This window comes from Corythoichthys intestinalis, chromosome 3 (assembly GCF_030265065.1).
Source record: "Corythoichthys intestinalis isolate RoL2023-P3 chromosome 3, ASM3026506v1, whole genome shotgun sequence".
Lineage (NCBI taxonomy): Eukaryota > Metazoa > Chordata > Actinopteri > Syngnathiformes > Syngnathidae > Corythoichthys > Corythoichthys intestinalis.
In genome coordinates, this window is record NC_080397.1 from 55,332,053 (window position 1) to 55,349,737 (window position 17,685).

At 39.6% G+C, this 17,685-nt stretch overlaps 1 protein-coding gene across 5 annotated transcripts in view; it reads left to right on the top strand.

The window, feature by feature from the left end:
• LOC130912987 (mitochondrial import receptor subunit TOM70-like) overlaps window positions 1-17,685 on the top strand; it is a 112,114-nt gene that overhangs the window by 19,867 nt on the left and 74,562 nt on the right. For all 5 annotated transcript variants that reach the window (XM_057831209.1, XM_057831206.1, XM_057831208.1 and 2 more), the window contains 4 exons: window positions 3,286-3,459; window positions 3,558-3,684; window positions 10,889-10,959; window positions 11,032-11,180. In XM_057831209.1, the coding sequence (XP_057687192.1) occupies window positions 3,286-3,459; window positions 3,558-3,684; window positions 10,889-10,959; window positions 11,032-11,180 (521 nt within the window). The remainder of the gene's footprint in view (window positions 1-3,285; window positions 3,460-3,557; window positions 3,685-10,888; window positions 10,960-11,031; window positions 11,181-17,685) is intronic.

The window sequence follows — 17,685 nt, forward strand, 5'->3', positions numbered from 1 at the left end:
GTACTGTATATATGACTGTGATTTCATGTCATCAAAATTTGCTACATTTATTTCTCCTAAGTAATCGTCATCTGATGTCGCAGACAGAAGAAATTCAGCATCTGGCAGGCCTCATAGGATCTCTTCAGTTGTCATCGCCGGACACCGCATCACTTGGGTCATTATATGACTCGACCCACTCTCTCTTGATTTTGGGAAACTGGGTGGCGACTTACTTGCAATGCTATTTTTCATCGTGTTGAGGGTTTCCGCCACTTAATTTTTTATGTTTGACTTCCTGGAGAAAAAAAAAATCACAGCAGCATGAAAATATTAGGTGAATCCTAATTTTAATTTAATAATTTCTTGGTGATCAAATAATAATGCCCCAGTCAAAGCAGCAACTATTTGATGCTATTGTTCCCTCTTCAAATAGGCAGACCTTGATGTTGAAGTATAACAAGTTATTGTTATATTGAGATGTATTTGATACATTAGGGCCTGACAGGTGGATTGTTTTGTTGTTATAGGCTTTATATCTACCCTGTGACAGGCCAAAAAACAACAAGCCAAGGACCTATTTAGTGCTGGGGACATTTGAATTTACATAATACCTATTGATATAGTAATAAAATCACATGAGTAGACGACATGTCAGCCAACCTATCTACTTATGACAGGCCAACAGCAACAACAACAAAATGTCGCACTTCAACAAACAGACAGTAGGAGTCCCCCTCGTTTATCAAAAAAGCCATTAATGTTCTACTTTCGTCTTTGTAAAACCAAGGTTGCATTGTTGTAGGTTTTCAAAGCTGTCGTGGCTGAAATGATGAAAACAATGAGCCGATTGTGGACCGGTATGCATGCAAACAAAAACGGTCCAAACCTTTGCAGGAGATGTTTTTTTTTGGACCACTCCTAGAGTCTCGAGTCTTCCTGTGAGTAATTTATCGATACACATCGAGGTGGCATGACGAATCCTGCGAGTAAAACCCAGAAAATGTTTTCAATATACGGCGAGGATAGAGTGGCTTCCTGGAAGTTACGTCATGAGGAAGCGGTCGGCAGGACGGCGCGTCCCTCGTTGCTATGGCCATAACTCAAAAACTACGCGGTCACTTATTATTATTTTTTTAAGTGACTTTTTGAGAGAGTGAATGATGCATTTAATACAATTCAACTGAGTAAAACACTTAAGAGCGAAATCTGAAAAGCTCTTCAGTTGCCCTTTAAATACCTCTGTTTATCTACCTTAGCTGTGGTGGACATGTAGAAAATACAAATTCCTCATGATCACTTCTGGCATTTAATTTATATGTCTCAAACGTCTACACACACACACACACACACACACACACGCCTACACACACACACACGTACACACACACACACACATTGATTTCAAAGTGGCTTCCTTGCAGAAACTGTTTAACAAGTTAAACGATGATTGACAGTTGCTGCGCTTTGATGTCCCCTTCTTTGACAAGATCAAAGATACCAGCATCGTTGACTTTAATAAGCAAGTGCGGCAGTGACTGTGAGGTTCAAAAAGCTTGGAGAGGGAGGGTGTGAGGATGTGCGCAGAGCAGAAAGCAGGGCGTATGTGGATTAAAAAAAAAAAACCTTCAAAACACTCCATGGCCTGGCCCCTCCCTACCTTTTCAATCTACTCCGTTTAAACAATCCAACCCGTCCACTTCGCCCTACCACTATTCTCCCCCTCTCCATCCCCCGTGTCCGCCTCTCCATCTTTGGTTCCAGAGCTTTTAGTCAGTTTGCCCCCCAGCTCTGGAACTCCCTACCCCCTGATCTCCGCAGCATATCTACCCTATCACTTTTCAAATCCAGACTGAAAACACACCTGTTCACTCTTTCTTATCCACCATAACCCCTAGCTCTGTTATATCTTTACTTCTCTTTATTGTGCTTTTAATCTTTTATCCTTTTAATACCTGTATATCGTACTGTGATTCCATGTCTTTTGTGAAGTGTCTTTGTGTGGTCTGAAAAGCGCTCTAGAAATAAAATGTATTATTATTATTAATATCTTATTAAAATCGTGGCGTCTTTAATTCTGCTCTCGCGTGCTCTCGCATCCAGTTAGGGTTTTGCTGTTAAAAAAATGTTTTTTTTTGTTTTGTTTTGCCCTCCTGTTCAAATTGTTTTCTTCCTCCAGAAAATTGATATTTCAAGCTTTCCAATGATGTATCACACATGCATAACGGACAATTTTGAAAGTTGGCCAAATTGGGGGTCTCAGAGCGGAACTTCAAGTCACCTGAGTGTTTTCCGCCATATTTATAATTGTCGCATTGTCTGCTTCCACTGTGACGTCAGAAGAGCTCCTTGGATATGTTTCGGTTTTGGAAAAGGACAAGAAATGATGGAAATATGGACATAAACAAACGATCAATGCAGCGTTTTAATGTTGATTTGAGTGGACAATAAAACTTAAATGGCATTATCTCACCTTTTACTTGGTCGATTGACTTCAAGTAAAAATAAGGGTGTCCAAAATTAGCGTGTTAACGGGCGGTCATTTTTTAAATTAATCACGTTAAAATATTTGACGCAATTAACGCATGTGCCCAGATTAAAATGACAGAACACTGTCATGGCCACTTGTTACTTGTGTTTTTTGTCTCCCTCTGCTGGCGCTTTGGTGCGACTGCTTTTATGGTGAGAATTGTGTAATTATTGACATCAACAATGGCAAGCTACTAGTTTCTTTTTTGATTGAAAATTTTACAAATTTTATTAAAACGAAAACATTAAGAGGGGTTTTAAAATAAAATTTCTATAATTTGTACTAACATTTATCTTTCAAGAACTACAAGTCTTTCTATCCATGGATCGCTTTAACATAATGTTAATGCCATTTTGTTGATTTATTGTTATAATAAACAAATACAGTACTTATGTACAGTATGTTGAATGTATATGTCCGTCTTGTGTCTTATATTTCCATTCCAACAATAATTTACAGAAAAATATGGCATATTTTACAGATGGTTTGAATTGCGATTAAATACGATTAATTAATTTTTAAGCTGTGATTAACTCGACTAAAAATTTTAATCGTTTGACAGCCCTAGTAAAAACGAGCGTAAACCTCAACTTCCCCACTTTCAAACGAGACGACCAGAGCCGTATAAAATGTGCTGCAGCTGTTGCAAGCGTTACATCACCTGACAAAGACCGATTGGATAATTTCTCACGGCACACTTGACGATCTCTCACGGCACTGCCGCGGCACACAGGTTGAAAAACACTGGCCTAATAGACATCTTTCTCCCCTTTTAGAGTCGTTTGGATCGTGCCCGAGAGGCAAATAAAAAAGGCAACAGATACTTTAAGGCGGCCAAGTACGAGAGCGCCATCCAGTGTTACACAGAGGCCATTGAACTCTGCCCCACTGTACAGAAGAGCTACCTGTCGGTGTTCTATAACAACCGAGCGAATGCGTATAAGAAGCAGGTTGGCACTTACTCTCCTAAATTAGCAAAGAGCGCTTTCTTGTGACTCTGCTGCATATGGGAGACTTTTCTGTTACCAACGGTTGCCTTTTACCATAGATGAAATGGACTGAGGTGTCGCAAGACAGCTCACAGGTACTAATGCTCTACCCAGTGAACTTCACAGCTTTCAGCAATAAGTGGCAAGCTCATGGGAAACTGGACAATAAGAAAGAATGCCTGGAAGGTGAGTAAAACTAGTCAAACATTGATCGGGCCTGACACTAAATTAATGGCTTCAAAATGTCTCCCCTTTCGGCGAAATTCGCTGTTTTGAGGTCAAAAAGGGTGACCTACGTGAATTGTGTGTGTGTGTGTGGGGGGGTTAAATTATTATATTCTTATTATTATCATGTGATTCTCGGTGCGTAAACGGACCACTTCAGAAATCGGTCCTTTGAAAAAAGTTTCACTTGGACAGTCAGCAAATCCTTCTGGCTATTTTTCTGATCAGAACCAATCATCGGCCCATACCTGTCAAGTTGTATGGTTTCGGCGTAATTTGTACTAGTGAGCACTGATTTTTAAATGTGTACGCCGTACGTTCAAAATCTGGACGTTTTTCGTGCATTATGTTTTTTTCTCCGTTCGGATTTTGTCACCGTTTCTGCAACGAGACAATGAGCCTTACTATGCATTACTACGTTGGTTGGATGACGTGAGAAAAGTCAGAGACACTGAGAGAGAAGAGTGTTTGTTGTGACGCTGTAGCAAATGCGATGCTAGGCTAGATGACTCTAATATTTCCTGACTGTAGCCGACAGCCTACAAGCTACGCCTACATATCACATGCATATAGCACTACATGCGAAATGACAGACTCTGCGGCGTTAGTAAACAGCCAACATCTTAAAGCAGTAGACTTCTCAGAAAGGCTCTGTTGCAGTGAACTTTCCTAGCGAACCTAAGTAACTTTTTATCTCTCAGCTCCGGTTCTGTCCCAGCTGCCTTCAAACAGGCTGTAGTCAGACTCCTTCTTACGGAAAAAAAATGTTGACTCCTCTGTGCCGTCCAATTTTAGACCCGTCTCCCACTTGTGTTTCCTTTCTAAAGTTTTAGAAAAAGTTGTTTTAATTCAATTGCAAACATTTTTAGAGGCAAACTCCACCCTTGACAAGTTCCAATCAGGCTTCAGGTCCAGACATAGCACTGTTAAAAGTGCGCAACGACATTGCCCTTTCTGTAGATAATGGAAATCCAGCAATCCTTGTTTGACTAGACCTCACAGCAGCATTTGATACAGTTGACCACACAGTCCTTGTATCTCGTTTAGAACAATTTATAGGTATCTGTGGTAACGCACTACAGTGGTTTAAATTGTACTTGGAACATAGGACCTTCTCGGTAATGATTGGGAAATGTTCCTCCTCACAAACTTCTGTCTTGTGGGGTGCCACAAGGCTCTATTTTAGGGCCTGTTCTCTTTGCACTTTATCTCCTACCTTTAGGATCAGTTATAAAAAAAATTATATAATAAAAATTATCGCGTTAACGGTCGTTAATTAATTTTTTAAATTAATCATGTTAAAATATTTGACGCAATTAACGCAGATGCCGCTCAGACAGATTTAAATGATAGTACAGTGAAACGCTCACTTGTTAATTGTGTTTTATGGAGTTTTGCCGCCCTCTGCTGGCGCTTGGGTGCGACTAATTTTATAGGCTTCAGCGCCCATGAGCCTAAAGTAATTATTGACATCAACAATGGCGGGCTACTAGTTTATTTTTTGATTGAAAATTTTACAAATTTAATTAAAACGAAAACATGAAGAGGGGTTTTAATACAAAATTTCTATAAATCGTACTAACATTTTTCTTTTAAGAACGACAAGTCTTTCTATCCATGGATCGCTTTAACAGAATCTTAATAATGTTAATGCCATCTTGTTGATTTATTGTTATAATAAACAAATACAGTCCTTATGTACCATATGTTGAATGTATATATAGATATAGATCGGCGTTCGATCCGATCCAAATATCGGATCGGAGCAACTCTAATTCCAAACTTTTACTGTTTGTTTTTAAAGTGCTTGTGACACGAAAAAGCGTGTTTATTTCATTATACACGCGGTATTTTATGCTCCGGAATGAAATGGACTAGAGCTGTCCCGACTAGTCGACGTCATCGATGACGTAAATGCGTCGACGGGCAAAACATACCATCGACGGGTAATGACGGGTTAAAAAAAATTACATGCGGATAAAGTTTAGAATGGCAGGCGCTCGCGATACAAGCGGTTGTTACTGGCACCCCCAAGGGGCCCGCTGTTATTTTAACGTGACCGGCGTTGTCAGATTGAGCAAAGAGGAAGAAAGTGGGCGAGCGAGCGAGAGAGAGTGAGCGAGATCGGCGAGTTGAGTTGAGTGGCTTCATGCCCCATGTTTTTGTTTTGGTCAATAAAAGTATCCATAAAGAGCCATCCGACGCCTCTCGGCGTTTTTATGCACGCCGCCGCCTTCCTGTGGAGGAAATCGGACGAACCCAGACGAACTGACGACAACGAGCCAAGTGAATCGCCGGTGAGGAGTTGAAAACACCGCCAATTTCCAAAAAGGGCAGAGATGGTAACACGTGAAAGCGGCATAAAGCCAAAAAAGTGGACCAGAATAACCAGAGCATGGAATAATTTCAAGGAAAATATGGAGGGTGCCACTTTGTGTACTCTTTGCTAAGCTGAACTCGCATACCACAGTAGCACGTCGGCTATGAACGAACACTTGAAGCGCCGTCACACAAGTGTAATTTTCGAAGACAACAAGAAACAACAAGCTAGCGGATTGTAAGTCCATACAACTTTCTAACGATTTTTTAAAATGGAAGTTGCCTTTATGTGCGTCGTATCAACGTGCATTTTTATTTAATAAAATAATTAATATAATTATATATATTTTTAAATCATTATTAAATTTATTAGGATCATGGACGCTCCCATTTGGGCAAAATATATACATATATCCTAATACATAATATAATAAAAATATAAACTCACCGGCCACTTTATTAGGTACACCGTGCTAGTAATGGGTTGGACCCCCTTTTGCCTTCAGAACTACCTCAATTCTTTGTGGCATAGATTCAACAAGGTGCTGGAAGCATTCCTCAGACAGTTTGGTCCATATTGACATAATGGCATCACACAGTTGGTGCAGATTTGTCGGCTGCACATCCATGATGCGAATCTCCCGTTCCAACACATCCCAAAGATGCTCTATTGGATTGAGATCTGGTGACTTTGGAGGCCATTTGAGTACAGTGAACTCATTGTCATGTTCAAGAAACCAGTCTGAGATGATTCCAGCTTTATGGCATGGCGCATTATCCTGCTGAAAGTAGCCATCAGAAGTTGGGAACATTGTGGTCATAAAGGGATGGACATGGTCAGCAACAATATTCAGATAGGCTGTGGCGTTTCAACGATGCTCAATTGGTACCAATGGGTACATGATCAATGAACAATGGTACAATGATACAAACCAGGATGGATCCATGCTTTCATGTTGTTGACGCCAAATTCTGACCCTACCATCCGAATGTCACAGCAGAATTCAAGACTCATCAGACCAGGCGACATTTTTCCAATCTTCTATTGTCCCATTTCGATGAGCTTGTGCAAATTGTAGCCTCAGTTTCCTGTTCCTAGCTGAAAGGAGTGGCACCCGGCGTGGTCTTCTGCTGCTGTAGCCCATCTGCCTCAAAGTTCGACGTACTGTGCGTTCAGAGATGCTCTTCTGCCTACCTTGGTTGTAACGGGTGGTTATTTGAGTCACTGTTGCCTTTCTATCAGCTCGAACCATACTGGCCATTCTCCTCTGACCTCTGGCATCAACAAGGCATTTCCGCCCACAGAACTGCTGCTCCTGGATATTTTTTCTTTTTCGGACCATTCTCTGTTGGGCAACAAAAGGGCAAAATCAGGGTACCTGGGGGTTATTAAAAGTATTAAAAAAGCATTGAATTTAGTTTTCCATTATTAAAGGTATGAAAAGTATTAAATTAGCTGTTGTAAGTCTGGAATTTTTTCATCGTGGTTTTAATTTTCAAGAACATCTCAGTGCAACCTAAATTATATCCGTGACGAAGTTTTTTTTTTTTTTTTTTTTAATCCATAACGAAGATGACGCGTACAATTTTTACGATGCACTGCACCTCGTGCGTGCGCGCCGTTAGCATCATTAGCAGGGGTCGTGTTAACCGAATATTTTCCGTCGTTGACCGTTTTTTTAAAACGGTGATGGAAAAAACTGAAGTCCAGGTGTAGCAAACACGGAAACGTTAGGAAGCTTTGGAGAGCATCGTGTAAGGCTATGTTCATTCTACAGGTCTTTATGCACGAATCCAATTTTTTCGTGTTTTTCCGACTCGAGTCAGGCATTAACTTGACGGTCTGAACGGGACAAGTCGCATAGAAGTTGACCATTTCAAATCCGATCTGGGTCATTTTTGTATGTGGTTCAAATCCGATCTGGGCCACATTTTTCCAGACTGTCACGGCGGTCTGTACCGTCCAGTGTCCCAAATCCGATTTCAGCTGTGCGTTATTAGCGCCTAGCTTGCAGTGAACACGGCTTTTGGGGAAGGGCCGGGCTTGACAACAGTCATAAAAAAATAAAAATGGGTTGAGGATAAGCATGAGAATGATCGGTTTTCTCTCTGCTCTATGTGAGCTATATTTCAACATTTCCTACACGGCCGAGAGTCGGGAGAGGGGTCTGGCTGCAGCCCGTCTTGGAGAGTCGGGGCAAACTGCCCGTATGCGAATGTGACATGCACGGACAGTGCGTGCATGCTATCGATCCATATAAACTGTGAATATAAGCCTAAAGGGGATTATTTATGTCTGTTATTTGTCTCCTCCTTTTGAAAAGCAAAATATGATATCCCTGGAATGACGGATGACTTGTCATTTGTTATGATGCTTCTGCGCACCGGCGCGTGTCGGACTGCGAATTAGAGAGCATGCGTAATACTTGAATGGTCTCAATGGACAAAAGCAGTCTGAACGGGCACGCCAAAAAAACGGATATGACAAAAAAATCGGATTTGTGCATTAAGACCTGTAGTATGAACGTAGCCTAATTGAATGAGCAGGGACAAACAGCTTGGAGTCAGAAGTACGTGCGCTATTCTCAAACCTGAACGCACCCCGAGTCTTGGATGACAAATCAACAGAGCAGAGAGTAGACACAACATGGCTGGTAGTTTCTTCAATTTATTCAGAGTTGAGTAAGTAACGCACCGCTTTTGACCAACACTGCAATTGAATATGTCATTATTATCATTTAAAAAATTTAAGTGATGGGTAAAAATAGATTATGACCGGATTTTTATGACCCTGTCAGTCAAAATGACAGACAACGAAAAAGTCTAGCGCAACCTCTGATTATTAGCATCAACATCACAACAGCAGGCAATCGCACAGTACTGTGTGATAATGCAAGGAACTGCTCAGATGCCTGAGTTGTTATGTTCGACGAAAGCCTCAACAAGACAACCAAGTCCAAACAGTTGGACCAGCATGTGAGGTATTGGATCGGCGACCAAGTCGCATCCAGACACTTTGGGTCGCAGTATATGGGTCATGCAAAGGCAGTGAACCTGCTTAACATTTCAAAGTAAGTTGCCAATTTCTCCAATTAAAATGTGTTAGATGCAATAATGTATTTCTGCACGGTTTGCCTTTCGAATGAAAGTGAATTTCGCAGTTTTAACTCAAGAGTTAGCCATGTTCAATGGGGTATTGGCAGGTGCACTAGCCTTAGCATGGATAAACCGGAGTCGTAGATCCACCATCACCCTCAGATATACAAGCACGGTTGAAACTATTATTGGAAAGAATGCAGGGTAACGTTGATCTGAATAACATGGCATGGTGATAGGCAAATTATAATGTAGGTGATATTAAAACACCTCCTGGTATATTTAAATGTTTTTCTTGATTGAATAAGAGTATGGATTTTCTTTATCTGATTAAAAGAAATGTCTTCAATTGCTAACAAAGGATAAACATGTGTTTTGTATACTTCTTGTAATGTGATTAGAAAAAAACGATTAATGGTCATGTGTAGCTTTTTTGTTTTGTGGTAATTAATGGTAAACTACTGCCATTTAGTGGCTGTTTTTTCAACTTTCACTGCCAATTGCAATCACTTTACAGTTAAGGTGACCAACTTGACAATCCCTTACCTACCACCTTGACTAGGTCCTCTTAAAAGGGAAACCTGTTGTATTGCAAATGTAATTTCTGAAGTTGCTTTACAATAATAGTGTAAAATCCATTTTATCCTGGGGGGAAAAAATTCTGAAAGATCTTATATTTAAATGTGTTTTAATTGTACCTTCAATAAATGTGCATTCTTTTGTCAAACACACTTAGTAATAGAGGTTAAATTTGATGTTCAGTGCTTTATTTTTTTAATATGATTCAATATTATCCAAATAATGGGTGCAAGAAAAGTATTAATTTTCAGTTGAAATGGCATTATAAAAGATCTTAAGTCTTGAATTTAGATTTATCAATCCTGGGGGGACCCTGAAAACAAAATCTCCGCTTTCGTCACTTTTCATTTTGCAGACTTCATCTATATGACCAATGTTGTTAATCTTACTTTTCAAAAGTAATTAATTACAGTTACAAATGACTTCTCCCAAAAAGTAATTGTTAGTAACTCAGTTACCTGAATGTAAGAGTAATTAGTTACTTGGCAAAGTAACTGGTGTTACGTTTCTTTTTTTTTTTTTTCTCATTTTTTCAAAAAACAAAAAACACAGTAACCTTTCCTATAGTTGGAAGTCTTTAATGTTGTGAATCAACTGTAAAAGTTGTTAAAATTGCTCCCGTTTTTGCATTAGTTCCCTTCTGTCTACTTTCGACATGTGAAAGTTTTAAAACTGTTTCATCATTTAAAGATAGATTCTAGTCAAGATTTTGCCGATTTAGGGGTATTTTAGATAAGAAGTTACTTAGGTTCGCTAGGAAGGTTCACTACAACAAAGCCTTCCTGAGAACTAACACCGCCGAGTCTGTCATTTCGCATGTAGGTCTATATGCATGTGATTTGTAGGCTGTTGGCTACAGTCAGGAACTATTGGAGCCATCTAGACTAGCATCGCGTTTGCTACAGTGTCACATCAAACACTCTACTCTCTCCGTGTCTCTGACTTTTCTCACGTCTTTCAACCAATGTAGTAACGCATAGTAACGCACATTGTCTCGCTGCCGAAACGGTGACAAAATCCGGAGGGAAAAAAAAACACGTAATGCAAGAAAAATGTACAGATTTTGAACGTACGGTGTACACATTTAAAAATCAGTGCTCACTTGTACAAATTACGCCGAAACCGTACAACTTGACAGGTATGTTAACGGTTGTTGCGTTACTTCTGTCAGATAGCATCGCTCAGTCTATCCCGGAGGACGAGCTGAACGAGGAGCGCATGAAGTTCCCTATGGGAAATAAGGTGTGTACTTTAGATATTAACGTCCACGTTGTTCTACAAAAACAAATAGTAAAACCTTTCTTTGGGTTCTAGAAACGAGGGTGGATGATGCCTTCTCCTCAGTACATCAAATCCTACTTTGGTTCTTTCACCGATGACATCATCTCGCAGCCGCTGCAGATGGGCAAGAAGAAAGATGAAGACAAGGACAATGAGGGCGAGGCCTCCGAGGTCACAGCTAGGTACTAGAGAACATTTTGCCACCATGGTGAATAGAGGTGGGAATCTTGGGGCACCTAACGATTCAATTATGATTCAGAGGCAAGAATTTGATTATAAATTGATTAATGATGCCCCCCCCCCCGCAGCTATTTGATGCTTTTAATGTTTCGTACATTAGTTCCAAAATTGTACAAAAATTCTCTCAGGCTTATCAAACAAATTACTATTTAAGTATCATGTTAACAGTTCAAAACATTAATAAAAAAAATCTCAAGTACCCAGTCTGTATTGGCAGCTTTAAACTATTTAATGATGTGAATCAACTGTTAGTTTTTAAAATTGCTCCCGTTATTCCATAATTTCCCTATTGTCTACTTTCGACATGTGAAAGTTTTAAAACTGCTTTATCATTTAAGGATAGATTCAAGTCAAGATTTTGCCAATTTAGGAGTATTTTAGACAGAGCCTTCCAGAGAAGTTTATGAACGCCGGCAAATCTGTCATTTCGCATCTAGTTCTCTATACAGTGCCTTGCAAAAGTATTCGGCCCCCTTGAACCTTGCAACCTTTCGCCTCATTTCAGGCTTCAAACATAAAGATATAAGATTTTAATTTTTTTGTCAAGAATCAACAACAAGTGGGATACAATCGTGAAGTGGAACAAAATTTATTGCCTAATTTAAACTTTTTTAACAAATAAAAAACTGAAAAGTGGGGCGTGCAATATTATTCGGCCCCCTTGCATTAATACTTTGCAGCGCCACCTTTTGCTCCAGTTACAGCTGCAAGTCGCTTGGGGTATGTTTCTATCAGTTTTGCACATCGAGAGACTGACATTCTTGCCCATTCTTCCTTGCAAAACAGCTCGAGCTCAGTGAGGTTGGATGGAGAGTGTTTGTGAACAGCAGTCTTCAGCTCTTTCCACAGATTCTCGATTGGATTCAGGTCTGGACTTTGACTTGGCCATTCTAACACCTGGATACGTTTATTTTTGAACCATTCCATTGTAGATTTGGCTTTATGTTTTGGATCATTGTCCTGTCGGAAGATAAATCTCCGTCCCAGTCTCAGGTCTTGTGCAGATATCAACAGGTTTTCTTCCAGAATGTTCCTGTATTTGGCTGCATCCATCTTCCCGTCAATTTTAACCATCTTCCCTGTCCTTGCTGAAGAAAAGCAGGCCCAAACCATGATGCTGCCACCACCATGTTTGACAGTGGGGATGGTGTGTTCAGGGTGATGAGCTGTGTTGCTTTTACGCCAAACATATCGTTTTGCATTGTGGCCAAAAAGTTCAATTTTGGTTTCATCTGACCAGAGCACCTTCTTCCACATGTTTGGTGTGTCTCCCAGGTGGCTTGTGGCAAACTTTAAACGAAACTTTTTATGGATATCTTTGAGAAATGGCTTTCTTCTTGCCACTCTTCCATAAAGGCCAGATTTGTGCAGTGTACGACTGATTGTTGTCCTATGGACACACTCTCCCACCTCAGCTGTAGATCTCTGCAGTTCATCCAGAGTGATCATGGGCCTCTTGGCTGCATCTCTGATCAGTTTTCTCCTTGTTTGAGAAGAAAGTTTGGAAGGACGGCCGGGTCTTGGTAGATTTGCAGTGATCTGATGCTCCTTCCATTTCAATATGATGGCTTGCACAGTGCTCCTTGAGATGTTTAAAGCTTGGGAAATCTTTTTGTATCCAAATCCGGCTTTAAACTTCTCCACAACAGTATCTCGGACCTGCCTGGTGTGTTCCTTGGTTTTCATAATGCTCTCTGCACTTTAAACAGAACCCTGAGACTATCACAGAGCAGGTGCATTTATACGGAGACTTGATTACACACAGGTGGATTCTATTTATCATCATCGGTCATTTAGGACAACATTGGATCATTCAGAGATCGTCACTGAACTTCTGGAGTGAGTTTGCTGCACTGAAAGTAAAGGGGCCGAATAATATTGCACGCCCCACTTTTCAGTTTTTTATTTGTTAAAAAAGTTTGAATTATCCAATAAATGTTGTTCCACTTCACAATTGTGTCCTACTTGTTGTTGATTCTTGACAAAAAAATTAAATTTCATATCTTTATGTTTGAAGCCTGAAATGTGGCGAAAGGTTGCAAGATTCAAGGGGGCCGAATACTTTTGCAAGGCACTGTAAATATGCTAATGCCGCCGAGTCTGTCATTTCGCATCTAGTTTTATATACAGTGGGGCAAATAAGTATTTAGTCAACCACCAATTGTGCAAGTTCTCCTACTTGAAAAGATTAGAGGCCTGTAATTGTCAACATGGGTAAACCTCAACCATGAGAGACAGAATATGGAAAAAATAAACAAGTAAATCACAATGTTTGATTTTTAAAGAATTTATTTGCAAATTAGAGTGGAAAATAAGTATATGGTCACCTACAAACAAGCAAGATTTCTGGCTGCCAAAGAGGTCTTTTTTCTAGTCTAACCTCAGTCAGTCACACTCCAAACTCCACTGTGGCCAAGACCAAAGAGCTGTCGAAGGACACCAGAAACAAAATTGTAGACCTGCAGCAAGCTGGGAAGACTGAATCTGCAATAGGTAAAACGCTTGGTGTTAAGAAATCAACTGTGGGAGCAGTTATTAGAAAATGGAAGACATACAAGACCACTGATAATCTCCCTCCATCTGGGGCTCCATGCAAGATCTCACCCCGTGGCGTCAAAATGATAACAAGAACTGTGAGCAAAAATCCCAGAACCACACGGGGGAACCTAGCGAATGACATACAGAGAGCTGGGACAACAGTAACAAAGGCTACTATCAGTAACACAATGCGCCGCCAGGGACTAAAATCCTGCACTGCCAGATGTGTCCCCCTGCTGAAGCCAGTAGACGTCCAGGCCCGTCTGCGGTTCGCTAGAGAGCATTTAGATGATCCAGAAGAGGACTGGTAGAATGTGTTATGGTCAGATGAAACCAAAATAGAACTTTTTGGTAGAAACACGGGTTCTCGTGTTTGGAGGAGAAAGAATACTGAATTGCATCCGAAGAACACCATACCCACTGTGAAGCATGGGGGTGGAAACATCATGCTTTGAGGCTGTTTTTCTGCAAAGGGACCAGGACGACTGATCTGTGTAAAGGAAGAATGAATGGGGCCATGTATCGCGAGATTTTGAGTGAAAATCTCCTTCCATCAGCAAGTGCATTGAAGATGAGACGTGGCTGGGTCTTTCAGCATGACAAATGATCCCAAACACACAGCCAGGATAACAAAGGAGTGGCTTCGTAAGAATTATTTCAAGGTCCTGGAGTGGCCTAGCCAGTCTCCAGATCTCAACCCGATAGAAAATCTGTGGAGGGAGTTGAAAGTCCGTGTTGCCCAACGACAGCCCCAAAACATCACTACTCTAGAAGAGATCTGCATGGAGGAATGGGCCAAAATACTAGCAACAGTGTGTGAAAAGCTTTTGAAGAGTTACAGAAAACGTTTGGCCTCTGTTATTGCCAACAAAGGGTAAATAACAAAGTATTGAGATGAACTTTTGGTATTGACCAAATATTTATTGTCCACCATGATTTGCAAATAAATTATTTTAAAAAATCAAACAATGTGATTTTCTGTTTTTTTTTCCCCACATTCTGTCCCTCGTGGTTGAGGTTTACCCATGTTGACAATTACAGGCCTGTCTAATATTTTCAAGTAGGAGAACTTGCACAATTGGTGGTTGACTAAATACTTATTTGCCCCACTGTATGTATTCCATCGGTGATCCTGAATATCTGAGTAAGAACACTGCACGTATGCCGTGCGATTCCGAGTGGGGTATGGAAAGGCTTGAAGTTGATTGTTGAAAATGCTATTCAGAAACCTGTCTGCTTCGCTGAATGTAAACGAATGTGGAGCTTCGCTCTCATACAGGAAATATATTTTAGGGCTGTCAAAGTTATCACGTTAACGGGCAGTAATTCATTTTTTCAATTAATCACGGTAAAATATTTGACGCATTTGACGCACATGCCCCGCTCAGACAGATTCAAATGACAGCACAGTGTCATGTCCATTTGTTACTTGTGTTTAGGGTTAGGGTTAGGTGTTGAAACCCTTAAAATCAGTCGCCCTCTGTTGGCGCTTGGGTGCGACTGATTTTAAGGGTTTCAGCACCATGAGCATTGTGTAATTATTGACATCAACAATGGCGAGTTACTAGTTTATTTTTTTGTTTGAGAATTTTACAAATTTTATTAAAACGAAAACATTAAGAGGGGTTTTAATATAACATTTCTATAAATTGTACTCACATTTTTCTTTTCAGAACTACAAGTCTTTCTATCCATGGATCGCTTTAACAGAATGTTAATACTGTTAATGCCATCTTGTTGATTTATTGTTATAATAAACAAATACAGTCCTTATGTACCGTATGGTGAATGTATATATACTGGACTGTCTCAGAAAATTAGAATATTGTGTATTCTAATTTTATGAGACAGTCCTGTATATATATATATATATTAGGGTGACCAAATGTCCTCTTTTGCCCGGTCAAGTCCTACTTTCCCGTAGTATCCTCGTGGTCCGGGCGGCTTTTATAAATTCATAAAAATGTCCGTTTTTTATGATTTTTCACAGGACCAATTTGAAGAGAATCCCTCCGGCCGCTGGGTAGCAGCAGCTGTTGACATGGCTCCTACTAGAAGGGAGGGAAGGAGTAGTTCTTGTTTTTGTTGGCAGTTTACCTCTATCATGAGGCATTACCGCCATCTACTGGGTTGACGATTTGGCCACAACGGCTGCCCAGTTGTTAAGTTTTTTTTACGATAAATACGTATTTAATGGCAACTGTTGACTTCTGTTGGAGCTTAGACTGTAAAATCCCGTTTGGTGTCGCATCGTTGCACTGACGATGATTTTAAACTTTTATAGCAAAGTTTGATTTTTGCCTCAGCTAACTATGAGTAAGCTAAACCACGCTAGGCATTATGGGAAATGTAGTTTTGAACTGCTACGTTTGGGTAAATGCTGGTTGAATAGTTTGTCAGTTTTTTTGGGTTATTGTTTGAGTGCAATCTAGAACATTGAATGGGAATATCAATTGAATGGGAATAACAATTTGTCAAGGACAATTGTCGCTATAGTAATTTATAAAATGTTTAGTTGGCACATAGCCTACTGTGTGTATGTTCTTTGACTGGACTACATTTCCATGGGTCTGAATTTTATTTTACATATGGCGTAAAACACAGACAAGACTAAAAAAGCAGTGTCTGCTCTTGCACTCCTCTTTAAAAGAAACTGTTGTATTTTAAGCTAAAACAACTGTTGTGCTTGATAGAACAATATGTCTATATGCCGCCATAGCAGATTCATGGGACATTAAGCCCCCAAACTATTTTTATTTGTCCGTTTTACCCTGAAAACCCCCATTTACAGACGTCGCGCAACCGCTTTTGTTTCAACCCAGCCATAAAACAAAGGTGATTATATTTATTATTCAAAATGTCTGTCGTTTTTAGCTTTGAATCATTCATTGATGTCTCATATTTCGTTTAAAAAAAGAAAACGAGTTTAAAAAATTATTCACTCACATATTTTAACTTTTAAACAAATTGTCACAATGAAAAAAATGGCGTCTGTAAAAAAGTCATGGATATCTACCTCATAACTATCGCTTAATTGTATTTTTTTTGTTATTGTCGCATTTTCTCCGATATGTTAGATGATAAATAATTGATCCAAACATTAAAAAGTTGAAAAAAAACGTTTAAAAGGGTAAATATATGAAAATGAAAATCTCGACCACTCCTTGATGTCTGCGATTTCTGCATCGCGACCCTTGTTATATCACCATGTTTCACCCATAAAATCCCTCAAAAATCCAGCTTTGGCCATTCACAGCTGTGTCTTGACACTCAGTGATACATGCTACATGCAGTTTTTGGATCGAAACAAAGTAGGTACGCAATAATATCTTGTCAAAGTCATGGCGTCTGTAATCCTGTTCTCGCGTGCTCTCACCTCCAGATAGGGTTTTGCTGTTTAAAAAATATATTTTTTAAAAAAATGCCCTCCTGCTCAATTTTTTTTTCTCTCAGAAAATTGAGATTTTAAGCTTTCCAATGATGTATTACACATGCATATCGGACAATTTTGAAAGTTGGCTAAATTGGGGGTCTCAGAGCGGAACTTCAAGTCACCTGAGTGTTTTCCGCCATATATACTGGACTGTCTCAGGAAATTAGAATATTGTGTATTCCAATTTTATGAGCCAGTCCTGTATGTTGGTGCTATCGTCAACTGGATGTACAGTATATATATATGTATATAAATATATATATATATATATATATATATATATATATATATATATATATATATATATATATATATATATATATATATATATATATATATATATTAAGAGTGTGACAATATCTCGATACAGCGATATATCGCGATATTTTGCAACCCGATGGGTTATCGATATGCTCCCGCCAAGAATCGATACTTTTATTTAACATATTGGCCATACAATGGAGTATGGATGCTGT